We start from the raw sequence: 25,046 nt of genomic DNA, 5'->3' as shown, positions 1-25,046 counted from the left end.
TGGAGTTCCAGACCCATCAACAAGGCATCAAAGCACTCGCCTCGCCCAATTGGCGGAAAGTTAAATGTCATCTCAACCGTATTGAGATGTCCAACATCACCTGAAACGCGGCATTGGGGTTCGGCATTGCGAAACTTAATGACGACGTTGAACATATTGAAACTTACTAGTCGGAAACTACAGGTACCTCCTTAAGATAAATAAATGTCGATTCCTCGAGAGCTCATATTTCGAGGTTGACTTCGAACGAAGGTCACAATCCCAAGGAGACTAAAGGCAACAAATCTCGATTGAGGAACATGGCTGGACATTACAAAGGAATCGACAGGTCAGGCGTGCAGGCCTTTCCCAACAAACCTCAGTTTTCGGGTTTCATGAAACCATGCCGCTTCGAAGGAGAAGTGCAGAATCTGGAGGTCAAGGGAACGATACCAACATCAATCAACGGAGTATTTTACCGGGTCATGCCAGATCCCCAATTTCCTCCGTTCATTGAAAATGATCCGGTACGCCTTCACATGTTCGCTGACCATTGTCGACACAGGCTAATTGATGAAGTGGTTCAATGGCGACGGCAACGTGAGCGCCTTTGGGATCCAAAATGGCAGAGTGCACTTCAAACAACGATATGTGCGCACCGAGAAATTTGTGCGCGAACGAGAAGCTCAACGAGCCTTGTTAGGTAAGACAAAGGACCGCATCATACGCCAATGGACTTTGGTTAATCAACACGCAGGGAAATACCGAAACAAGTACACCGACGCCGTCGAATTCAAAATTCGTACCACCGCAAACACCAATGTCGTATATTTTAACGGCAAGCTGCTGGCGTGTAAAGAGGACGCGCCTCCGTATGCCATGGACCCTGAGACCCTGGATACAATTTCCCTATGGGACTTTGATGGCCAACTACCCAGCTTGACATTCACAGCTCATCCGAAAATCGACCCGGTCACAGGCGAAATGGTTTGCTTTGGCTACGAAGCCAAGGGCGACGGCACTCCGGATATCTGCTACTACTCGGTCAACCCCGATGGTAAATTCAAGGAAACGGTCTGGTTGGTATCGCCTGTGGTCGCGTTAATCCACGATTTTGCAATCACGGAGAATTGGGTGGGTGCAGGCGGTTACACATCCCATCCGTCGAAAGACAGTGGCTAACGACTACAAAGGTGATCTTCCCCATCATCCCACAAACATGTGACATCGAAAGGCTCAAGGCCGGCGGGGAACACTGGCAATGGAATCCCCATATCCCTTTCTACCTCGGAGTTCTCCCACGACATGGAGCCAAAGGATCCGATATAAAGGTTTGAGACTTCCCCGAATCGAACCAATCATTCGAGCGCTCACATGGCCTGAACTCACAGTGGTTCCGAGCTCCCAATGCATTCCCAGGGCACACTTTCAACGCCTTTGAGAAACATGGCAAACTCGTTCTCGACCTCCCCGTCAGCGACAAGAATGTCTTCTTTTGGTGGCCCGACGGAGAAGGCAACGCGCCCGCCCCCCACGAAATCACCGCTTATCTGTACCGCTTCACGATTGACCCGAACTCCTCAAACCTTGACCTTCCGAACCCGGAAATGATCTTGGAGGAGGATTGCGAATTTCCTCGCATCGACGACCGCTTCCTCATGACCGAGCATCAACGTTGCTTCTTCAATGTTTTGGACAAGTCCCTCCCAACGGACTGGCAGTCCATCATCCCCATCATGGGGGGCGGGTTTCCGCCGTACAACGCGCTCGCACATCTCAATTTGACCACGAGGAAACTTGAAAAATATTTTCCGGGACCTAAACATTTTGTTCAAGAACCGATCTTTGTTCCTCGAGCGGAGGGTTGTGAGGAGGGCGATGGCTTCGTGATGGCTCTCGTAAATAATTACGAATCAATGTGCTCGGAGCTGCATATCCTGGATACTGCGGACTTTGAGAAGGCGCAGGCCGTTGTATATTTGCCGGTGAGATTGAGGGCCGGGTTGCATGGGAACTGGGTGGATAGACAAGAGTTGGCTCTTATGTCTCCATGATGCGTGCATGCGTCATCTGCCTTAGCTGAGGCCATCACATGCGCACACCTCAGTAATTCTCAAGGAGATGGAACATGACGAGAGCAAGATCTTATAGGAGCTGCGGTCGCTGCAAGGGAATGGAGAAAAGTATTGTTTGTGTTCAAGCCTTCAATCATTTATAAATGCACCGTGCAGGTGTTTCCGCTTGTTGACTTGTGATAGAGACACCGCTTTTGGAGCTCCAGTGCGTCCATCCACGAAAGACGTATTCATCCCAGCCCAGATTATGTATTTATTCATTTACAGCGCAAAGGAAGGCAATCCTCCTTCCCGGCTCAAATTCAAGCAATGCCATGTGTACCATTTGTGTTCCGCTTCCGTGTCGATCAGCTTTGTTCCCCCCTTTTTCCTGACCCTCCCCACTGTCTCTTCCATGTCAAACCCAGCCGTGTCATCCTCCAATAATCGCGGTGGCCTAGTTTCCCCCTATCCCTCAGTAACCCAGTCCGGATAATCTTCATCAATTTCCTCGGGCTCTGGGCCCTCTGAAGCGGGTCACATTGACAATGTCACAATCTGCCACCCCCGGTCATAATCCTGGCCTGTTTGGGTTCTAATTCGTCATTAACATTTCTTCGCAGGCAATCATGTGGCCTTTTTCCTCCAATAGTCGACTGCTATCGAGTGTGGTGATCCCAAGGTCCGCAACGCGCGTTTGATGGACACTACCAGTGTCCCCAATTTGTAATGTTGTTTCGCTTGGTTCTTGCAGGTTCCGTGCATCTTGAATAGCCCGATAGTTGAAATTTTTACTCTCCAGCTTGAGATTCTTCTTTGAGGTTATTGTAGCCTGAACATTGTTGTTCAAATTCGGCATCGCCTCCAACTAGGCCGAGTTTAAGGTCAATTCCCGGCGGCATCTTTCTGATCAGCGCAAAGTTATTGTTGAAACGCTCTTGTGCTCGAAGATCTGATTCTTTGGCTTCTTCTGATTCTTCACAGGTTCTGGTATTTGAAGTGCTGGAGCCTGGCGACTTCTCGATGCAAGTCACCGATTTCAGCATCTCTTCTGGCAGCCTCGTGGCGTTTGTCGTGAATTACCTTATGCCACATCCCGAACTCTGCGTACAGACTTTGAATTCTGGAGGTGCTTTCGGGAGCTTCATTTCTTGACTGGTAGATTTCTTACGTTGTATTCTAAGGAGCTAAACTACTCTCTCAGCAACCGGTGCTCTGGAAGAGCTTCTCAAGGCTCTTGTCCCCATTTAGATAAGCCGATAACTCCTCGATAATCCCAACGATAAAGCTTGGCACAGAGTGAGTCACGTGACACCCCCCTGATCGGATCCAGTCCATGGATCACCTCGAGGGGTGCAATTAGCCAGAGCACTTAATAAGAGTTTTGGTTGACTACTCGAGGTGCTTTTCTGTAATACCACTCCGTTTCCGGTGCTTTCGACTTTCTCGATGTTTCTAGCCCCAGTTGTGAGCGCTCCTACAAGATCGTACGGTGCGCTCCCAAAAATACTCGCTCTGGTTCGTCGCTCATAGCTGGAATTGACAGGGTATCAATTGCCATATACGATAGCCGTGGCCGGCGCTTTCTTTGTTGGTCCTGACACCACCACCGAACAGCAAGCATGTTCCCGTTGCTGTAGTCTTCGTACTCATCCTGACTCGCTGAAGCCGTATAGGAAGAAAAGAAGGGGGGGGTCTTTTCTCCGCCATAGCCAACGTAGTCTTTGCCAATCCTTTTTTCCAGCCGCGCCGAATGTACTTCGTCCGACGATTTGGATGAAGAGTAAGGGCCGCAGCATAAATGGGAGAGTCGTCTGTCTTGCTATAGTGCTTATCAAACCATTATACGAGCCTGCAGACTTATCTTTGCTAGTGGATCCTATAGAGTCTGCAACTGGGCTCTTCTTTGACATTGTTGAACAATTGGTGACCTATCGTTCGCGATAGACCGTGTTATTTTGCAACACTCGTTCATGTATTACCATTGACAGGCAACAATGTTGTCATACGCTCCTTAGATAGGTACATAGATAGGTTCAATGCCACCCTCTGACTGAATTCGGCCAGAGCACTCTTTCAATGAGAGAAGTTTGACACTATACCACTCAACGTCAGCAAGTTTTTGGTGGCGACTGGGCTAGCTTTCAATTCTTATGACGGACCGGATGCTGGATGCCATCCTGATACCCGTGTGGCTTTACTCAGAGACATCTACAAATGGGTAGAGTATGTCGATGGTGAATGCATTTTCTAGTTGAATAGTATAGCCAGGACGGACAAATGGACAATATCCCGTGCGGTGGCGCAGACCTTCGCCAACCGGGGTCAACTTGACACGAGCTTCTTCTTCAAAAGAGGAGGAACAGTTCGACAAGCTGATCTTCCCACCTCCGTGTCCTTCCTACCAGCCGGCCCGAGCTTGCCAATTCGCCTCGGCTTTGCATAGATAAGTGCAAGAACATATCGGGACTTCGTTCTGCATAATATTCCACCCTCAACGATTGGACATGACATTTCTGTCTATCTGAAACATGAATTTGCGCGAATTCGAGATGAACACCAATGTCTATTACCGTCTGGCCCACCCTTCCGTCCTGATTGGCCAAGTGCTCGTGGCTGCGGCGATCTGCCGCTTTGTTGATGACTTGAGAGGTGCTGAACAATGGGTGGTGACATTCTCAGCTATGCAAGGATCTCATCCATGGAGCCGAGCACGGAGACACCGAAAGGTGGCAACAATCTTTCTCTATATATATATATATGAGGCAGGACCTCAATTTGATAGAAAACAGAGCGCTCCTTCAACTCAAATTGTACCACAAGTTTGACAAGAGGCAGTCCATTAAAGCAGCTTAATGAAGTCCTCAATCAGCCTATCGAACATAGGTCACAATGAGAACGGGCTTGTCTCCCCCTGCTCAGTCAGAAGATTCCCCTTCGTTTCCACGAATCCGTCTTTGACTTCTTTGTGAAGAAGCTGCGGGCCTTGCTTGACTGCTCAACGCGTATTTTGGTGTCTCCGTAGATATCTTCCCAAGACGAGGGTTACTAGCTCTTATTAAGCACATATTTAACTCAGCGTTCACCATCACCATTACCTGGCTAATACAACCTAGAAAATCTTTCGTAAATACCACCACTACCGCCACTACATGCTCTTGCGAGGCTTTATTCTTATGTGTGACGTGTAGGCTAAGCCGCAAAACTCTCAGAGAGCAGAAATCACACTAATACTAAAAGCTACACTATCTAGGGACAGGAGCCAGAAGCGTGAAGTGAGAACGAAGTAGAAGTGTGGAAGATGGGTTCTAGAAAAAAGGTTATGTCTTGTTGAAAGTGACTTTTCGACTGCCCTGTCCATCCAATTCATGTCTTGATTTACCCACCCAATCGAGCATTGGAATTTCCACCGGGTTTCTTCCCAGTGATAAAATGGTAATTGACATATAGATGAAATCTTCTAGTGCAAAACTCCTTCTTGACCATCTCAATCGTGATCTTCGTCTCGTCGAAGCTCTTTCCAAGCACCTTGGTGTACAGCGCAAGGGTGTACGGTTCAACAGCTGAAAGCATTTCAAAAAGATGTATTCGGCCGAGCTCCTTTAACTTGGTGTCTTTGGCCCAATTACCGATGGGGACTTTGTGAGTCTGTTGTTCCACTTCCACAAACCCTGCATCTCTCATCCAGTCTCTATGTTTGTTGGCGACATTGAGGTACTTGCCGAATACTGCACTAGCTTCGTTCAAGGTAACATTCCAATCTGCTGTCCAGGACGGCAACTCCTGTTCAATGGTGCTGATCCAAGCGTCGTGCTCTTGCATTTCGAGAAGTCCCCCAGGTTTGAGCGAGTCGAAACATTGTTGGTAGAATCGTGGCCAGTCAGATATTGAACCACCCAAGCTGCGGCCATGGATCAGATCTAAAGGTTCATAGGTCCATCCAGCCTCAGCGTCTTCGACCTATACTCCGTCAATATGAATGCCGCTGCACTGTCTTCCGTGGACATACATAGAACCGACAGTTTGGTGGAACCCATCCAGGCTGTATCGGCGACAGGTCTGTGCCGATGACAATGGCCTCTGGATACTCGTCCGCTATATCTATGGCCCAGAAACCAGTCCCGGTGCCGACATCTAGGATGCGTTGAGGGGCAACGGGCTTCTTTAGGAGCAACTCCCCTCCCAGCATAGTCCGCCAGATATGGTGCAACAGGTCCATTCTCTCCTGTTCCGTTTCATCGTTGGGCAAGGGGTAACTACCAGCTCGATATGCATGATATCTCCGACAATTCTCATACGTGTAGTTAAATACAGAGCTTGCGACAGAAGTACTTTGAGAGGAGGTGGCATCTTCTAGTCCGGAATCATCAAAATCGTCGTCTGCACTCAATTCCTCGATGTTTGCCATAATGTGCCTGGGTTCATGGCTCGATGAAGAAAGAAGGCTCGGGTACAAGTGGATTCAACTGGGGAAAAGCGGGACATTTGAAAAGTCAATTTTCATCCCTCCGACATCCTAGTACACGAGGCAGCAGAGGTGGTCTGTTCAAAAGCATGAACCTTAAAAAACGAGGTACATGTCCAACCACATGCCGCCGAGCAAAGGTCCTTCAGCACTGCCAGCTCGACATCTCTGGTTGATCACACTGGCTGCACTTCCGGCCGCGTTGTTGCCGTTGGACCTAGCGCCGTCCTAGCCCTACTATTTGTTCAACAAAGATTGGCTTAACGTATGCGTCCCTGTTGCACTAGGCCATGGGTCTAAACGCCGCTAACCACGGGGATGTTTCCCGAAGTTCCCGGGAGCTTGTTGCAACATTTCACTCCAACACGCCACCTGAGTTGTACGCACTTCGGGTAGAGGGTGCTGTGATACCAGACCTGGACAGCTGTACGAACGAACACCCTTTGCGGCCGATCCCGAAGAAGAAAAGACCCCATGTTCTCAGAATTATCCTGAAGAACGGAAGAGGTTGAGTTATCTATCATTGAACAGGAACCGTTTTTCAAAATGTACATCCTTTTGCTTGCCGCAGCATTCTTTGCATATTTGGTTTTGCTGGCGGTCTATAGGCTTTATTGCAGTCCCATCGCCAAATTTCCGGGCCCAAAGCTTGCCGCACTCACTCGGTGGTATGAGTTCTACTACGACGTCATCCTCCGTGGTCAATTCACTTTCCACATCGCCGAGCTGCATAAGAATTATGGTAAGAGTCTTCGCATTAAGGTGCTTTGATGGATGCTTGACGATGCGCAGGGCCTATTGTGAGAATCAACCCGTACGAGCTCCATGTCTCCGACTCCGAATTCTGGGATACCCTTTACGGGCCTGGCAGAGTCGATAAATACCATTACTTCAGCAATCGGCTCAACATCCCTCGTTCCATCTTTTCCACACCAGATTACAATCTTCACAAACTTCGCAAGGCGCCACTCCTTCCGCTCTTCTCCAAGAAGCGAATCTCGGATTTTCAACCAGTCATCCGAGAGAAGCTCGACATCCTCTGTAGTAAGATCGACAAGTACGTCGCCGGTGGTGGTCCGTTCGCCATCAATCGAGCTCTGACTGCTTTCTCCGGAGATGTCATCACTACCTATGTCTTTGGTCAATCCTACCGACATCTCGAATCCCCAGATTTTAAGGAGACGTTCCATGAGCCATTCATGGCAGCCTCCGAGGTAGGTCATGTGGCTCTGCAATTCAAATGGCTATACCCCTTGATGAACTCCCTTCCAGAATGGCTTGTTCTCAAAATGCAGCCACAAATATTCCTCGTCCTACAGCTTGCCAAGGTCAGCACAGCGCACCAGAGTCACAACGTTGCCGCTAACCAGTCTGCCGCAGGACTTCGACGTCAAACTCAAAGCGATATTATCGAGCACAGCGAAAGAGAACCCCGACCATCCCACGATCCTATACGAACTTCTTCGCAGCGACTTGCCTCCCCGAGAGAAGCAAATCGACCGTCTGAACGAAGAAGCCCAACTCCTCGTCGCCGCTGGCCTGACCACCTCTTCGTGGGCCATGTCCGTGATCGCATTCCACCTCATCCGGTCGCGCTCCGACTACGAGCAGCTTCGAGCAGAACTGATCGCGGCGCTTCCTCGCACGTCTGACGCTAGCACGTTCAACTGGTGGGATGTTGAGAGGTTGCCGTATCTGAACGCCTGCGCGCGTGAAGGTCTCCGTCTCTCCTACGGCGTTACAGCGCGCAGCCCCCGTCTCTGGGACAAGCCGCTTCAGTATCAAGGCTGGACCATCCCCGCGCGGACGCCGGTGAGCTTGACGATCGTCGACCACAACCACAATGAAGCGATCTTCCCGGACAGCTACGCGTTCAAGCCGGAGCGCTGGCTCACCCGGGACGTGCAGGGACAATGGCAGTTGGATAAGAATATGGATCGGTGGTTTTTTCCGTTCGGCAAGGGGAGCAGGTCGTGTCTGGGCGTGAATCTCGCAACGGCGGAGATTCATCTTGGTCTGGCGACACTCTTTCGCAAGTATGATTTTGAACTGTTCGAGACAGATGTATCAGACGTGAAGCTTGCACACGACTTCTTCCTCCCAAGTGCACGTCTGGATTCAAAGGGAGTTAGGGTGACCGTGAAAGAAGCCGAGAAGTAGAACAGGGGCGCAGTCGTGTCCATCACTGGCAGGATATGACGACAAGACGACGAGAGGAAGAGTGTTGGCTGTTGAATGACTGATGACATGACAGATCTGATATCGATCAGTACAATTCTTATTTTGTTGGGGAATGGCGCATGCCGGTCTTTTGAGTTTCATTGATCGTATTATTGTACACATCGGTAAAGGGTACGGGACTCACGCCACCGACCGTGCTACACACTAACAAGCAATCCATCATCGTCGTCCAGTTCTTCTTGCGGATTCAGGAAGAGATTAAAGAATGACTTTCTTTAACCCTGCCATTACCAGAGCCGCCCACTGAACTCACATCTGATGCATTTTCAGGGAGTGGCACGCATTGGCATCTGCCATTCGCACCGCCGCTCATTCGACGCTCTAGGTTTTCTATCCATATTCCATATTCCATATCCATACGAGAATGCTCTATTCCATAAGCATGGAAATACTCCGGAACAATGTTATCCCGATACACTCAAAGATGAGAGCCCCGCTTATGGGGCAGCAATGATACTCCATCCATCCCGCGGTCCGCCCACATCGAGAAGAACTAGCCAAAGATGTAACACCAACTAGTTGTTGATGGTGTCAAGAGGCATTGGGAGGATCACTATCAAGGGCTACTGTTGAACGGTTGAATAGTAGCAAGTGCCCCTTTCCTATGTACGATACGGAGTATAGGGGTAGGAATAGGAGAAGAAAAAGGGTCAATAAAACGTGTATAAATACCAGCAACCTGGCAGGACCAGCTGCTGAACGGACGGAGCATTCAATTCATATTTTCTTGGCATACCCAGTTTGACAGCTGCCCATCCACGACGACACCCAACTAGGTGACGATTTTACAATTTCTCGATGATATAGCGAGCCACAACATAAGAAGGTCAAGTATGCGTCGCACAAGTGTCTCCTCTTCTACTTCTGTAAGTTCTCGCGAATTGGGTAAGCCATCCTCGTGCAAGTGTGCCGGTACGTCGGCGGTGTAACCTTATACAAGGTACGTTGTGCACTTTTGCAGCAGCTCTAATGCCGAGATTTCCACGTGGTTTCATTGTGGAAAAATTTGGTGTTGAAAGTGGAGGGGTCGTGGGGTCGTCGGAAAGTGATGAGCTCGCTTATCATCCGCACTAACTATGAATTATATAATTTAATATTGGGCTGTTTCAGGGAGCGTGCCTCGTAATGAGGTGCCCAGTTCGCTCGTCAGCACTATCACCATACTCTGCATGCATGAGACACAGAAAAGGAATCAAAACCAACCAGTACATACGGGTTGAAGGGCAGCACGTCAGACTCGACTTCCCATCCATCAATCTCAAAGAGCTCCTTCTATTTGAGGGAACCACTCCTCGACACGTAGTGCGAGAGTAATGTGGTGACCCCATATTATTGGGTCGCCGTGGGCATTGGCTGGAAGAAGGGGGCGTTTTGAGTTCCTTCCATGTAACACCTGTCAGAGCTTTGCCACTCGGATAAAACAACCTCCTATTGATTCGTCCTCCATGTTCCGTCGTGAATGTTCAATCGTCCGCTCAATGCCCACGGATCAGGCACAATCCCAACTCTCACTGTCACATTCAAGGTACCAGGATAGCTCGCCCACGAACCTTGCCGGCTGACAGATCATCTAGAGCCCGCTGGAACTCCTCAAGCTTGTATATGGCCGTGTGCAACACTACTCTGCCCTGGGCGGCCAGCGCCATCAGCTCCGCCAGGTCATTGTAGGAGCCCACTAAATTCCCGATGAAGTTGATCTCGGTTGAAATGATGTCGATAGTCGGGACGTCGATGTTCTCGCCATATCCAACGACGTAATAGGAGCCTGCCCGACGAAGCATGCGGATACCCGTTGCGGTCGAACCATCCTCCGCCACGAAGTCAATCACCGCCTCCGCTCCCTTACCCTTAGTCAGAGCCATGACGTCTTTGACTAACCGATCATCCTCTCTGGCCTGCACGACATGGTCTGCACCGAGCTTGTTGGCCAGTGCCAATGCGTCCGGGTTACGATCCACGACCACAATCGTTGCCGCGCTGATGGCTTTCATTACCTGGATTGCAATATGGCCGAGCCCGCCAGCACCAATCATAACGACCACATTGCCCGGTCTTAGCTGACGTGCTGCTTTAGAAACGGCATGGTAAGCAGTTAAACCCGCGTCGGCGAGTGCGGCCACGTCAGTCGGTTCAAGCGAGGGGTCTAGCTTGATCACGCTCCGGGCACCAGTCTTGAGGTACTCGGCATAGCCGCCATCGCAATTGATGCCAGGAAAAGAGCTATTCTCGCAGTGTACGTCGTTCCCAAATCGACACGCTGGACACAATCCGCAGGTCACGAGCGGATGCAAGATGACCTTGTCGCCGACTTGCAGTCCCGTGACTGCGTCGCCCACGGCATGGACCCAGCCAGCATTTTCGTGCCCGATCGTGTATGGTAGTTTCACTCCGGAATTTTTCTTCTCCCACTGGCCTTCCAGGATGTGCAGATCGGTGCGACAGACGCCAGCAGCACCAATTTGGACAATGACATCCAGCGGAGAAGAAATTTTTGGTTCAGGAACTTCATCCAGTTGTAAGTTCTGGTGATAACCGACGACGCGAACGGCTTTCATGGTGATTTGATGGATATTCGGGGCAATCCCTTTGAAGGTTATTCAGGAGCTGGAGCTGTACTGTAGAGCCTTGAAAGCCGTATGCGGGCGACTCTCCGGAAGGCTCTCTCGATACAAATTGATAGAATGACAACAAGTGGAACAATTCGATATCTCAACGGATAGTTAATCTTCGTTCTCAGTCTCTCCGAGAAAAGAGTGACGCAGCTGGCCTCCCCTCCTCTTTCGGATCCCTGGTGATTGGAGACCAGATCATTCGTATATCTGATCGGCGCCCATTTGACCGAACACGTTCATGCAGTGCGGGGAAGTGGAGGAGATGAAGGATTCCAGAGCATGGCCTGAAATTCTGACCTCACCAGTCTATTCCAAGGGACTCTCCATGTTGAGCTTCCCGCAGTCTTTCCTCAGCTACGAGTATTGGTTTTCGAGATGATTTGTGATGAGATTAATGGCAGTAGTGTCCGGCTCGCTTCAAGAATGCCATAACACACAGACCATGAACCAAAAAGCAAATGAAGAAGCAAGCCTTATCTGATTCTAGCTCAATCAGGCTCAGTTGACTGATGCCGAGACACTTCTCGCCATGACATGTTCAATCTCTGTCTATGTACACACGCAGTTCACTATCTCATTTTCGAGGGGGTGAAGTCCCAATTGGGAGAAAGAAAGAAAAGACCATGTGCAGGTCCAGTCCCACCCTATTTCCAGAACTGCACAGCTATCCATTCTCTCAACAGCAATTACCCATCATGGCTGGAGGCCAAAGGAATATGGATGGAAAGTCAGTTAGGCGTTTCCGACGAGACTAAGAAGCTCAATCGGAGTCTTCTCAACACGGAATACACAATTCTCCTTGTCTCTCGGCCTGCGCGGTCTCATAGTGTTCGTTTATGCGAGTTGAAGAGGATATGCCTTCAAGTACTCTTCAAGAGTGGAAAGTCGGCCTCGGGCGTTCCTAGCGGCCCAAGCTACCAACTTCTCAGTATCTGGGCCGTAGTAGCCGAACTCCTCTCCGTAGCTGAACGCTTCAACGAAGAAGTCAACCCCAAACGGTAAGCTCTTCTTGAAGTCCTCAAGTGGGATCTGCTTGTAGACGATGGTCTTGCCTGTGGCTTTGGACATAAGGGCGGCTATCTCCTCCAAGCTGTATAGTGCTGTGGCGGCGCAGAACGTCTTGCCTTCATACTTGTCGGGCTCGGCGAGGATGGCGCCAATGAACTTGCCTGTGTCCCCGACAACGTTGATCAAGGGCATCTGGGCCTTGGGAGAAGTATGGCGGGCCATAACCCATGTACCATCAGAAACCTGGCGTGGAGCCAAGAAGGCCTGGGACTGGAAATTCTCCATGAATGATCCCGGTGAGTAGAAGGCGCTCTTGATGGGAAGGCGTCGAATGTACTGCTCAGCTTTTGCCTTGGCGTCGAAGGGGGTGACCTTGGTGTACTTGCCGCCAGAGATCTCTCTGACGGGCGGCAGAGTGCTGAAGATGATGTACTCGACACCTTTTTCGACGGCGACGTCGGCAATCATCTTGCCACTATTGTACTCGACCTCCAAGCCGTCGGGTCGTCCGGATGAAGGTGGTGTCATGGCAAAGACGGTGTGCGCGCCGGTCAAAGCTGTCTCGAGGGAGGCTCGGTTGAGCACATCACCCTGAACGACTTCGACCTTCTCCTTGAGTAGCTTGGCCTTCTCCGAACTGACATCGCGGGTGATGGCACGGATCTTGTACTTTTGGGAGAGCTCTGGGTCGTTCAGCACATGGTCAATGACTGAACCGCCTTGTTGGCCGGTAGCGCCAAAGACCGCAAGGATCTTGGACATGTTCTAGGCTGGTTTGAGGTAAAGGTCTTGAGGTGTTGATTTGGTGAATCTCAGCCCTTTCCTATACAGTACTTCAAGATTGATGATAGTCCTTAAGGAAGCACTTATCGCAGAAGACAAACATGAAGAGTTCATCAGGGTACTACTCAAGACAATCAGGGGGGCGTCAATTTAAAGGACTACTACAGCTGGACGCTGCTTAGTAAACAGCTGGACGCCGCTTAGTAAACAACGGAGAATGAGCACGAGCGGCTTGTTAAACTGCTGCTCGAGATGAATGAGGCGGATGTCGACTCGGACGACTGCGGACGGACGCTGCCGTAGTCGAAGGCAGAGAATGTGTATGAGGGGGTTGTTAGGCCCCCGTTCCACGTGGTCGGAATCCTTGTCGACGGCTCCGATTCAATACGACGAGCGGAAGTGGAGAACTCCTAGGTCTATTATGCTGACCGCTCGCCGTGCTATGGTCACTTGTCCGTGGCAAGTGCATCTGAAGCAGGAAGGATAGTCTCAGCACCTGCCGAGCCGCGTAAGGCTGCTAGCGAATACGGAAGTGCTACAATATCAATGTCAACGCTAGGTTCGAAACGGAATGCCATCTACGATACATGCTTATGGTTAAAGAGGAGAGAAGAGTGGATGTAGGTCACTTATATAGCCAGGTTAGCTAATAATCGCTAGATTGACTGTTGATATCAGGAGAATCGCTGGAGATGCTGAGCCAAACCTGCTAGCATTCGAAAAGCACCCTGCTTGGGACTGCAAGATTTTGCGAGTCCTAGGTACCATGGGTGCTGTGCCTGACCAAAGCCGCGCGATCTTATGCCGGAGTCAGGACGACCCAGTCACGAGATGTGGAGAAAGGAGCGGACCGATCTCAATTCCAAGATTTCACATCAAAAGACTCAGTGGAGTCTGGGCCGGATAGAGCTTCCCTCGTCCACCTGCTCATCTGACCGTTTTGTCGGCAGATTCACCTCTCGCATCGGGAGAAACCTCCACCGAGGGTCTCGGTCAGCTTGAGCCGCTGTTGGCACATGGCGTCAACGAGAGTGAGAGTGTTGAACAAAGGGCTATTGTGTATAGGCTCCACAGCTGAAACACTGGTGAGAGGTTTCCATGGACGACGACGTTACTGATGGTTGCTCTGTGTAACGACGTAGTATTCGCACGTCTATAAAAGAAGCCTTAATACCTCGACAAGTAGATAGAGAACAGAGCATTCAAGACATCTCGAGTTGCACCCAGTTTGACAGAGAGATAGTCGACCCCGGTTGACAGATGAACCACCCACTCGAAGGTAGCTCGCGATAATATCTGCTCGATTGAACACGGTTCAAGACGGCCGAGAAAGAGATGGAAGTCTTCAGAGTGCTTAAATCTTGTGCGAAACAAATGTCAGCAATGGCAGTCAAAAATAAAAGAAATTGAAAGGACAACGTGAAGGCAAAAGTGAAGTAGGGTGATGAGAAGACTGAAGTGGGTGCCAATAGAAATGGCGGGTTATTCATTTTGTCATATCTGGGACAGGATGGGGAAGAAAGGAGAAAGGGAATATCGCAATGGCAAAGGCTGACTGAAGTCGTCGTTGGTCTATCTGTGCCTTGTTGTTCTGAGGGCTGTGTGGAAGAGGTAGTCAATGAGCACTCTAGCGGGCTAGTCCCAACTAGGACTAGCGTAACACGTGACACATATCATACTGCGGTGTGATGACTTAGTTGGCATTCGAAGAGGTCCGAGGGGCCGTCTGACTATATAGTATCTGAGGGTTACTAGCGTGTTTCGAAGACCCCTGGTCATTACAAACCTTGGCAGACCGTCAAAGGGTCACGTGGGCCACCTATAGTCACAGCGGGAGCCCCTTTCATACAACAGTCAGTATGATAGATCCACAGGTAATGCCAGAAATAAAGCGACCGGACCTCAGCTCTGGCAGCAGAGTTTGGTGCAAATATCACCTCCAAAGGATGAGCCAATAAATTCCAAATCGAAACTGACCCGGATACTTCAAATCTATGTTCGCTCTCCGAAGTCTATACGAACCCAAATAACATCCTCCCCATCAACTCCCCGAGTTTTCGTCGACAATGGCTCCGACTCATCATCTTCTTAATTGCTGCTGTCAATAGTGCTGAACAGGAGGATAATATCCACCGCTATCGTCTCCAGGATCCTGTCCGTCATCATACCCATAACCTTGATCATCCTCCTCACCATAATCTAGGGGCGCCGAATTCGGCTCATATGGAACACTTGGATGTGTTGGTGGAGGCTGATATCCAGAAACTTGACCCGAGCTACCATCCCCATCATCATGATAGAAGGTCTGGTATTCGCTATTGTCGTCATAAAACGTCTGATCTGCATCTTGATTGCCATGATGGAATTGGTCATATTGATCTGCTTGCTGGCGAGGATCGTACCCGTAGTATGGTGATTGAGGTTGTTCATGAGTCGCCGGTGGAACACCGACAACGTTGCCATGACTATCTTCTCTCCAGTAAGTGCCAAAAGCATCTGGATTGTCGAGTCTTCCAGGTGGTGGAGGAAAGTTCCCAGACGCACGTCCGGAAGATACACATCCTGAAGAGGAAGAACGGATGGAAGGGCTAGCTAAAAAAGTTCCACGGCCTCGTCCTGAGGCAGCAGATCGAACAGAGCCTTGACCGCTTCCACCACCTCCCGGGGCCCCGGGGATATGGAAGCCATGCGCCTTACCATCAGCAAAGGGATTCGAACGTGGCGAAGGAAAACTCTCGCTCTCTGGATCTGCGCTGGCTCCTCCCAGGCTCTCATCGGAAGTGACGAAGGAGCCAGGATGGGCACCTGTTTCAGGCTGCGGCCCCTGCATATTTGAAGCGAAATACTCTTGCAATTCTGGGTTTTCCTCATTAACACCCGGAATCGGATGAAGCTGATAGTGTGAGGAACCTAATTGATCATTAATTTGATTCAAAGTTTACATGGTACAGGATTCTCGTACTTCTCGACTCCGGTCGATGTTGACTTCCCGAGCCCTGTTGCTGTTGGTTTCCCAAGTCTTCCTGCTGTTGGCTTCCCGAGTCCTGCTGCTGTTGGCTTCCTGGGACCGGGGGGCGTTGACTTCCTGGGACCGGTGGCTGTTGACTCCCTGAGGCCGGTGGCTGTTGACTTCCTGGGACCCGGGGGGGTCGACTTCCCGAGGCAGGTGGGCGTCGACTTCCGGACCCAGATCCACCTTTCAGGGGAGCACAAAGACGGAGTGGTAGGATGCCTGAATTCTGACTGCTGGAAGCAACAGTGTCGTCGTCTGCATCATCGAGGCGGCAATTATTGGTCGTGGTAACATAGACCCCTTGACTTCGAGTTGATTCTGGTAGTCGGGCGAAGATCCTGTTCTGAAGCTCCCAGATCGTGGTGATGTCAGGATTGCTTATGGAAAGAACCGGTGGGAATGTCAAGCCGGGAAGCGTCTGGAGAAAAATATGGATGGTCTGGGGGCGTTCCATCGTGAAGTCGTCAATCACTTGGTTGGAAGATGAGTTAGCGAATTGAGAATATTTTTTGTTCTCTATTCCTCTATGATCAATAAGATTTGAATGAGAAAAGTACTGGCCTCTGGGGATATCCGTTATCGACGACCATAGATCTTTATGTCCTATTTCTTGCCCTGGACGGCCGCCGTATTTGTGGGCAAAATGTGGCGGAACAAGAGATGCAGGGCATACCAAGGGGCCTCGAATCCAAACCTCCACCCACTCTTGAGGCGTGCAGTGTCGAAAGGTGTACACTGATGCTCCAAATTTGCAAACACCTTTTTCGCATGTTGTGCGACATACTATTGTCGGGTTGATTCGTTCCTAGTATGACAGGATTCCTCTCATCATAGCCACAGCCAAGCCTGTAGGGGAGTGGATGCTGCAGCTCCTTGTTTATTCTCGTCTTGAGCTCCTGCGAACAGGACACCAGCAAGCATCGCAGGTAAAGTGTACTCGGTCAACAGTCCGTCTACCGGTTCCATCCGCTTCAGGCGCTCTGAGGGGCTGCATTGCCAATTTCATACGAGTCTTTCCATTGGTCACCCAATACAAAGTCAGCAAGAAGGAATACTCCGAGAGGTTATGGACCACCTCCATAGGTCCAGTCCTAATGGAGGGATCAGCTCCATATTCCGTCGTGTTATTCGGGAAGCTATTAATGGACTGGGAATCTGGAAGTCAAAGAAACTCACAGCTTTTCCGGCCCTGCTTGTCCATCCTTCCATTCAGTCACTAGAGGAGCATTGTCTACCTTTTTCGAGCCACCAATTTCAGAGTAACAGTAAAGAAACTTTTCCGTGAGACCGGGATGAAAATTAATCCACCGTCCCAGGAGTAGTTCAATGGTGTACTGACTTGCTGGGTTAAGCACACAACGTAGGAGGGAGAGGGTATGGGAGTACCCGTGAAAGGTGTTTGAACTAGATAAGCGACGTCACATAGTGTTATTGGCCTTACAGCTCATGCATCCCATGGAATCCAAACTGGGATGCGTATAATATTGTCAAATCCCAAGAAGGCCTGTCATCGAGTAGAAAGGGATGGGGTGAGATGATGATTATATTCATCGCAGAAATAGCATCTACTAAATGGAAAAGCTGAAAAAAACAAAAAAAAAAAAAAGTCTCCAGGCCCAGCCGAGTAGGACATAAAAGAGGCCTGTGCAATTAGGCTGCTAGACAATATTACCAGGCCCCTTGTAGAAATCAAGAGGGGGTGGACAAACAAGAGCAGCTTGTTCCGCGTTCTTGGGCATCGGCCTATACTATAATAGGGCCAGTCAGCACATGCACTCAACCACGTTCACAGATTGTAAGGCCAAGGGGTAGACGAACTGATTAAGAAAAGCCGATGCGCTGCTCCTGTCTGACCTGCGTTCCGCAGGGTGTACCTTTTACCTTCCACCCTCCACCGTATGTGTATATTGTACCCAGTGTTCCGCCGTAATCAAACTGCGGCCTTTATGGCACCGTCCCGAATCCCACAGTGCGCATGGGTTCCAAGCTGTGAGATGTGATGCGTTTATGCCGTGGCTGTCGAGGATCGTCGGGCTTCTTCAGTACTGTACAATATACTCACGGTCGAACGAGGTGCTACAGTCATCTCTTTCGCAGAGAAATCGCCTCACGCGGCCCCCCTGCCACACCAGAACACGAGGTTATTGAATTGCCCATCGGCGTAAGTGGACGTATCAAGCTTGAGTTCGTACGGCTCAGAAGGTTGATTTTCGTCTCTAACAACCCAGGCAGGGCGATACGACCTCATGCGTCTGTACGAAGTCCAATAGGCCCGCGAAATGTGCTCATTCATCTCCCTCCTGGACCTTCGATCGGGGTAGTAGCCCCCTCATCCATCGACCGTCTATCCTATTTGCATACCCTTCTTCCTCCGGAGACGTCACTGGTCACGATCAACTACCGACTGGGCCAGAATGGAGAATCTACCGATTCGTCCCAAGATAACTCTTGCTTTCCAGTCCCCATTCACGATGTGTCAACTGCTTGGAGCTACCTGACCTCTTCGACATCCCCATTCAACGCAGATCAAGACGGAGAACCAAAGATATGCCTTTTGGGCAGCCACATCGGTGGCGCATTGGCGACAATGCTAGCATTGACCGAGCCCAATCGTATCCATGCCTTGGCCGTGGTTGCGCCGATGGTAGATTGGGTTGGACTGGATGAGGTGGTGGAACCGCCTCGCGCGACGGACACATCACATACACCACGACAGAGGCAGAAACATAAGATCGCCGCACGATTTGGTGCCAACAATCAATCTGTCATCGCCGCCGCGGAGGCCTTGATCCGGTTGCGGGCAAAACTATTTTCAACTCCGTCGTCATACTTCGATCCCTGTGCGAGTCCTCTGCTGTTTCTACGCGCCCCGGGCAGAGATACTCCGTTCGAGAACACGGTTGGCGACCAGGGGGTGAGTGTGATGGGCTTGGATCAAGTTCAAGGCGGGGATGCCGAATGCTATTCCGACGGCTACTGGGATCAATCGGCTTCTTCAGCGAGCTCGCCCTCTTCGACTACAACGACGGAATCGTCGGAGCAATCTCTCTCATCCACTCCCTCCGCAGTCAGTAACTCTGATAGCACTGTAGCGTCGGATAGATTGACACCATCTTCCTCGAGAGAACCCAGACCCCCACCACGTCGTCGTAAGGTCCTCTGTCGCTGGCCTTCAGTGGGACGACCAGAATCCGTGAGGCTGCCGTATGTGAAAATCTTCATATCCGGCCAACGGGAGGCCGGGACCGTGTCTGAGCCGCCGTCTGTCTCCGACGATGCGGAAGCGGTGGATCTGATTCAGGGTCAAGCGGCCTTGATGCGCGCTCAAGGCAGCGAGCTTGCTGAGCTGATGCGACGAGCATGTTTCTTCGGCCGAGAGAAAGGGCTAGCGGAGGAGAGAGTGCATTTGTCCGAGCAGGTCTCTCCCGGCACGAACACGGACGAGACTATATCTCACACCGCAGTGGATCAGCAGACCGCACAAACAATGATGCAGGAGAATGCTACCCGGTGGGTAGGGGAGATTTTCGCACGCGAGTGACCCATCAAATATTCCCAAGCACATAAAAAATCGGAGGTATCCTTCCGTCCCATTCTCAGACACAGCCGTCTCCTTTCCTATCTCTATCTATGTGCACTCCATTCCCATTGCCATTGCCGTCCGGTATGAAAAATCATCTATGATGCTGTTCACATCAGAGCTAGTCTTACACGACCTCCATCCTCTCTTTCATACAGCACTCTCCATTCGTTTCTTACCCGCAGCCTCAGCGTCCGCCGACGCTCTCGACCGCTTCCTCTCCAAATTACTCTGCAAACTGTCCAAATATCTCGCGGCTTGCGCCGAATACTGGCACTGGCGCCGGACGATGTGGCCATATTGGTAAAAGATGATCGGGAACGGGAAACACGCGAGGGCAATGAAGCCCGGCACTGCAGACGCCCAATGCACGCCCAGGTCGCGGTACATGTAGATGGTGAAAAGAGGGAAGACCGCGCCGAACGTCGAGCGCAGAATGGAGTTGGCGGCGAGGACGGAGGCGGCGAAGATGACGTACGAGTCGATTCTCAGGACACCGTTAGTAAAGTGGTTTCCCAAGATTGATATCGAAGACTGGGAGCCGGGAAAGCAAAAAAGAGAGAGAATGATGGTCGACGTACAAGTAATTCGTACTCGACATGAAGACGAGAAGAAACCCAGCACCGAAGGGGACCCCGGCAAGAATCGGTACGATGAAGTGGACGCCGGGATCATTCGTTGCCGCGAACCACGCCAGTCCAATAATGGTAAAGGCTCCTCCGAGAATGACGGGCGGGAGACGAGTTTCGGGCGGAGCGGATCCCCCCGCCTCCCGGTGAAGGCGGGCATAGCGCTTGTTATCAAAGACGATAATAGCGACGCCGATGAGCATGCCGACCATGATACCGAGAAAAGCAAGGCCGCCTTGCCCCGCATTCCAGCCATAGCCTTGTTGGAACACGATGGGAAATGCGGCAAAGCAGAGATAAAGCGTACCGTATACGACGCCCATGTATATCTATTGAACACGTTGGCACGGGCCAACGGGGCCCAAGGAGTTCTCTCGTATGGCATTATCGTGTGTTGCATTTCGTATATGGCGTACCGTAAAAAGAAAAACCACCGGCTCTCGAAACAATAGAGCCCAAGGACGAACCAGAGAGCGTCTGACAACCTCACTCAACACGAGCGGATGCTCCATGTCGATCTGAGTCATGTAAGATTTGCCCGTGACGGTAGACAACAGCTGTGCCCTCCTTCGCAGGAGGACGGGCGCATACGTCTCCGGGACAAACACGATGCCCAAACACGTCAGGACGCCCGCGTACAATGCCAGCAGACCCATGACCCACCGCCATTCTGCGGCCCTCAGCTAGGAATCCTCCGACCAGAGGACCTAATGTCGGCCCCAAAAATGGCGCTGCAGCATATATCGAGATGGCGACCCCTCGTTGCTCGGATTCGAACAAATCTGCGACTTGACCGCCCGGAATGACGAAGACCGCCGACCCCAGGACCCCACAGAAGAAGCGAAAGATGATCAGGGTCCAAATATTCTGGGCGGCGATGCAGACGGCGGTCCACATGGTGTAGAAGATCAACGCCACGTGCTGGACGTCACGACGGCCCATGGCTTCTGACAACGGTGCGAATACCAGTCCGCCAAAGGCAAAACCGAGAACCATGGTGCTGAGGCCCAACAGCGACACCTCTTCGCTGCAGTGGAATTCGCGCATGATATCTTTTAAGGCACCGGTATATGCGGACGAAGCCAACGAGACGCAAAGAGTCATGAAAGCCACGAGAGCCGTGATGGGTATCTTGAGCCACATGTGATAACTCTTGGGATTCTCCGGATCGTCGTCCAGCCATTGTACGATGAAAGGGTCACTGGGAGTGCCGCTGCCACGGTAATGGGCTTCAGCAATCTTGGCGAAATCCGTCACTCGCGTTCGCCATGGTCTCTTGGGGAGGGTATGCTGCGACCAATATATAGGGCCAGGGTCGATGGGGATATGTTCCGGTGGCGCGTTGTCGTCGTGGATATCAGTGCTGCTTTGGTCGTCCCTCGAATCTGGCTGTTTCTCATCCACTTGGACTGGTGCGGGTTCGGGATGACCCAGGGTGTATGCTGACGAAACGTCCATTCGAGCCAAATATATACTCTCGCTGGCACCAAGCAGAAATATCTCAGAAACGCAACGGGCTTTTGGAGTGGAAGAGATGAGACTGAACGATACACGACAGAACAAGATATATTTGAACAAACCGTGGTGCCTCCATGATTCAGACTGCCGCCCACCAAAGGACCCTTCGGCATCACAGACCAAATTGTACGGGTCTCGCCCCGAGATATGAAAGTATTTGGGGACAGCGGCATATAAATGGAGACGTCCTGGCAGGGATTTGGGCGTTGGTCGATTAGAACGGGTGCAATGGATGTTTCGGATTCGGTGCCTCGGCCCACAAATTGCTTCCGGCAGCCGAACAGCCCGATATGCTCACCCTGGTGAATGTCCGGATATAAACCCAACACCCCGACTGAGGTTCGATGCGTTTATCAGCAGACGGAACAGGAATGAAAAATGCCCGAGTTTGAAAGGAGGCATCCCGCGTGTCGGGAATGTAGAGAGAAGAAGCTGCGATGCGTGCCCAACCAGGACAACGAAGACAATAGCTGTGATCGGTATGTACTGACCTTGATCGACAGGCTCATTTATTCTTGATGGTGCTAAACAACATAGGTGTGTGAGGCTGGGCAAAAACTGTGAAATCCCCGAAGTCAAGCGAAGACAGCGGAAGGCGCGATGTACGTTGATTCACAACCACGACAACCTCAGGGGCTTGATTCTTCATGCTAATTCCGACACCAAAAAGTACGTGGCCGAGTGGACCAACTGGAAAGCAGTTACTCTGAGATTTTGTCCTTGTTGAAACGAAACGCGAATAGTTCCCCAAACGAGACATCTGGACCTGGATCGGGGGGACCTCCTTCAATCATTGATATTCAGTCACAAACGGCCTCCACCAAGATCCAATCGCTCCCCACCAACGCTTCGGGGATCTCAAATTTGTCTCTGGAAGAATGCGAATCTCTCCTCAGCCACTATCGACGCATGTCCCAGAGCTTCTTCCCCTATGTCATCGTCCCCGAGACATGTCAGGCGGCTTCCGTGATTCAAGAACGGCCCATGCTGGCTCAGGCCATCTTCATTGTCACGACCTGGAGAAACCCGATCGTCCAATCTCCTCTTCAAGCGCAATTCCTCAAAGAACTGGGTGAAAGATATTTCATCAAGTCGGAAAGATCGCTGGATTTGTTGCAGGGTCTCATTGTTTATTTTGGCTGGTAAGAACGCATTGCATTCCCCATGGTTTCCCCATGGGCTAGAAGATTATCCCATGTTCACTCACGGGCTCCTCTCCCCCAGGTGTCATTGGTACGCTACGCCCTTCGCATACCAGGCCTTCAGACATGGATCTCTCGTGGCATCCTTGGCCGTCGAACTCGGCATCACGCAGAGACCCATGAGCATCACGCAGCACGATATCATCGTCAACGCCGGCGCTGGACCGCCCCCGACAAACGAAGCCATGTCATCGAAATTCTGGTGTTATGAAGCTCGAAGAGCTCTAGCTGGAGCCTATATCATTTCCATATTGTAAGTACCATCAAAAAACAGAGATACTCTCCCATCACTGGCTCAAATCCTTTCATCGAAGCCGTATATTGGAGTACTCACATGGTTGATTTTGTTGATTGGTAGTTGCTACTATACATTCCGCAAACTTTCTCCACTCACATACACACAATACATTGACGACTGCGCTGCCTCTCTCGCAGCGGATCCACAATACGCTTCCGACGCGACCATAATTCATCAAGTCCGCTCCTTCCACATCGCCGAACAGACCACCGACGTGTTCGATCAAGACTCGAAAGAGAAATTCGGAGACTTGAATGATGAAAAGGTCCAGATCCTCGTCAAAACACTGGCAAAGAACCTGGATGATTGGAGAGCAGCGTTGCCGGTAGGAACGTCCGAGAATGAGAATGGTTTGTATAGGATACCCTCTATAATTCTTCCCCCCCCCCTTTTTCCCTTTTTATTTTTCTCTTCCACCTTCTTCGAGTAACCCTACTGACGAAAACTGAACACAGCTCGGCATCAACAATGGTACTTCGCCGGCCGCGCGTATATCCACGAAGTCGGCCTGTACGGGCTCCTCCAGGGCCAAACTCCCAGTGTCACCCGCATCTCCATAATCTATGAATGCTTCGTCTCGGCCATGAAATACCTGTCCGAAGTCCTCGAGCTGACCTTGGATGACATGGCCGATTGGACAAGTCTAGACTGGCGCGCTCTGAATTTCTGCATCATGCTCTGTACGAAGTCGAGTATTATTTTGGATGCGACGACGTTTGGGTCGGGCGGTGCTGGGCCGGAGGCGTCGCAGCGCGCGGCGTGGTTGTATAAGTGTCTTGACACCCTATGTATGAGGACGAGGGAGTTGCGGCGCCTAGTCACCACATGCCACAACCCAGTCAACAACAACACCGCAAGCGACGCTTCTGGCGGAGTAAGTAATGGCGGTGCTGGAGTGCCACAAAGTGGCGACAGCAGGGACAGAGACCGAGATCACTGGCACTTCTTCAAGCGTCTCGCGACCGACTGGGCACACGTGAAGATCTGTCATCAAAATTGTACGCAGAAAAGGCTGTCTATCACCAATACTAATACCTCCTCCTTCCTCGGCCCTACCACCAACGCCACTGCAAACACTACTTCACAGCAACACGCTCCAACAACAGGAGTGGGTAATATGCTCCCTGGCCTCCACCAATCTTTCACCCAAGAACAACAAACATCCCTCGAAGCCTTTAATCGATTTGACATGGATCCAATCAACGACCTCTTTTGGGTCGGACTCACGGATTCAGACACGTTGAACATGATAAATATGAATATGAGCACCGGTAGTATGAATAGTATTTTTCAAATGTAGCCAGCCAAAGTTTGGCCACTTCAAACAAATGAAAAAGAGGAGCAGTATATGCACAGGGGAACCAGCAGTAGCAGCTTTTACTGATCACCACTCCATTCCATTGCATATAAGCCAGACTTACCTATATATCATAATATACAGTCTTCCCTACCAACTGCCAACGATGTTCTCCGCCACTTAAGAACGGCTGTCTCTCTCATCTTCTTCATTCCATCCATCGATTTCGTCGCATTTCAGAGCACACCATACCGGGGCATACAAACAAGACATTTATCTATCCAGCCAGTCTTTCACATGGTTTTTTTTTTTTTTTTTTTTTTTTCCGTTTCCCACCAAACGGAAAATACAGTGAATATGCCATGTC

At 50.7% G+C, this 25,046-nt stretch overlaps 9 protein-coding genes across 9 annotated transcripts; 4 read left to right on the top strand and 5 right to left on the bottom strand.

Moving 5' to 3' along the window:
* Nucleotides 1-299: 299 nt before the first annotated feature.
* On the top strand, nt 300-2,033 carry Z518_00472 (uncharacterized protein; the record flags this gene model as incomplete). The annotated part of the gene is made up of 5 exons (XM_013421075.1): nt 300-506; nt 559-682; nt 737-1,113; nt 1,173-1,310; nt 1,371-2,033. The coding sequence occupies 5 exons, from the start codon at nt 300-302 to the stop codon at nt 2,031-2,033; spliced, it is 1,509 nt and encodes a 502-aa protein (XP_013276529.1).
* A 3,378-nt stretch (nt 2,034-5,411) lies between these two features.
* On the bottom strand, nt 5,412-6,441 carry Z518_00471 (uncharacterized protein; the record flags this gene model as incomplete). Its single annotated transcript, XM_013421074.1, has 2 exons — nt 5,412-5,993; nt 6,043-6,441. 2 exons carry the CDS (start codon nt 6,439-6,441, stop codon nt 5,412-5,414), a joined length of 981 nt encoding a protein of 326 aa, XP_013276528.1.
* A 603-nt stretch (nt 6,442-7,044) lies between these two features.
* Nucleotides 7,045-8,658, top strand: Z518_00470 (uncharacterized protein; the record flags this gene model as incomplete). The annotated part of the gene is made up of 3 exons (XM_013421073.1): nt 7,045-7,240; nt 7,291-7,826; nt 7,879-8,658. The coding sequence occupies 3 exons, from the start codon at nt 7,045-7,047 to the stop codon at nt 8,656-8,658; spliced, it is 1,512 nt and encodes a 503-aa protein (XP_013276527.1).
* A 1,601-nt stretch (nt 8,659-10,259) lies between these two features.
* Z518_00469 (uncharacterized protein) lies at nt 10,260-11,294 on the bottom strand (the record flags this gene model as incomplete). The annotated part of the gene is made up of 1 exon (XM_013421072.1): nt 10,260-11,294. One exon carries the CDS (start codon nt 11,292-11,294, stop codon nt 10,260-10,262), a length of 1,035 nt encoding a protein of 344 aa, XP_013276526.1.
* Nucleotides 11,295-12,185: 891 nt separating this feature from the next.
* On the bottom strand, nt 12,186-13,121 carry Z518_00468 (uncharacterized protein; the record flags this gene model as incomplete). The annotated part of the gene is made up of 1 exon (XM_013421071.1): nt 12,186-13,121. The coding sequence occupies one exon, from the start codon at nt 13,119-13,121 to the stop codon at nt 12,186-12,188; it is 936 nt and encodes a 311-aa protein (XP_013276525.1).
* A 2,122-nt stretch (nt 13,122-15,243) lies between these two features.
* Z518_00467 (uncharacterized protein) lies at nt 15,244-16,609 on the bottom strand (the record flags this gene model as incomplete). Its single annotated transcript, XM_013421070.1, has 2 exons — nt 15,244-16,052; nt 16,105-16,609. The coding sequence occupies 2 exons, from the start codon at nt 16,607-16,609 to the stop codon at nt 15,244-15,246; spliced, it is 1,314 nt and encodes a 437-aa protein (XP_013276524.1).
* A 1,444-nt stretch (nt 16,610-18,053) lies between these two features.
* Z518_00466 (uncharacterized protein) lies at nt 18,054-19,696 on the top strand (the record flags this gene model as incomplete). The annotated part of the gene is made up of 3 exons (XM_013421069.1): nt 18,054-18,144; nt 18,199-18,316; nt 18,388-19,696. 3 exons carry the CDS (start codon nt 18,054-18,056, stop codon nt 19,694-19,696), a joined length of 1,518 nt encoding a protein of 505 aa, XP_013276523.1.
* A 189-nt stretch (nt 19,697-19,885) lies between these two features.
* Z518_00465 (uncharacterized protein) lies at nt 19,886-21,822 on the bottom strand (the record flags this gene model as incomplete). The annotated part of the gene is made up of 4 exons (XM_013421068.1): nt 19,886-20,222; nt 20,317-20,693; nt 20,781-20,957; nt 21,004-21,822. 4 exons carry the CDS (start codon nt 21,820-21,822, stop codon nt 19,886-19,888), a joined length of 1,710 nt encoding a protein of 569 aa, XP_013276522.1.
* Nucleotides 21,823-22,260: 438 nt separating this feature from the next.
* On the top strand, nt 22,261-24,682 carry Z518_00464 (uncharacterized protein; the record flags this gene model as incomplete). The annotated part of the gene is made up of 6 exons (XM_013421067.1): nt 22,261-22,361; nt 22,420-22,484; nt 22,553-23,024; nt 23,107-23,337; nt 23,443-23,732; nt 23,838-24,682. The coding sequence occupies 6 exons, from the start codon at nt 22,261-22,263 to the stop codon at nt 24,680-24,682; spliced, it is 2,004 nt and encodes a 667-aa protein (XP_013276521.1).
* Nucleotides 24,683-25,046: the final 364 nt, after the last annotated feature.

Source organism: Rhinocladiella mackenziei, assembly GCF_000835555.1.
Source record: "Rhinocladiella mackenziei CBS 650.93 unplaced genomic scaffold supercont1.1, whole genome shotgun sequence".
NCBI lineage: Eukaryota > Fungi > Ascomycota > Eurotiomycetes > Chaetothyriales > Herpotrichiellaceae > Rhinocladiella > Rhinocladiella mackenziei.
This window is presented reverse-complemented; position numbering and strand designations above follow the sequence as displayed.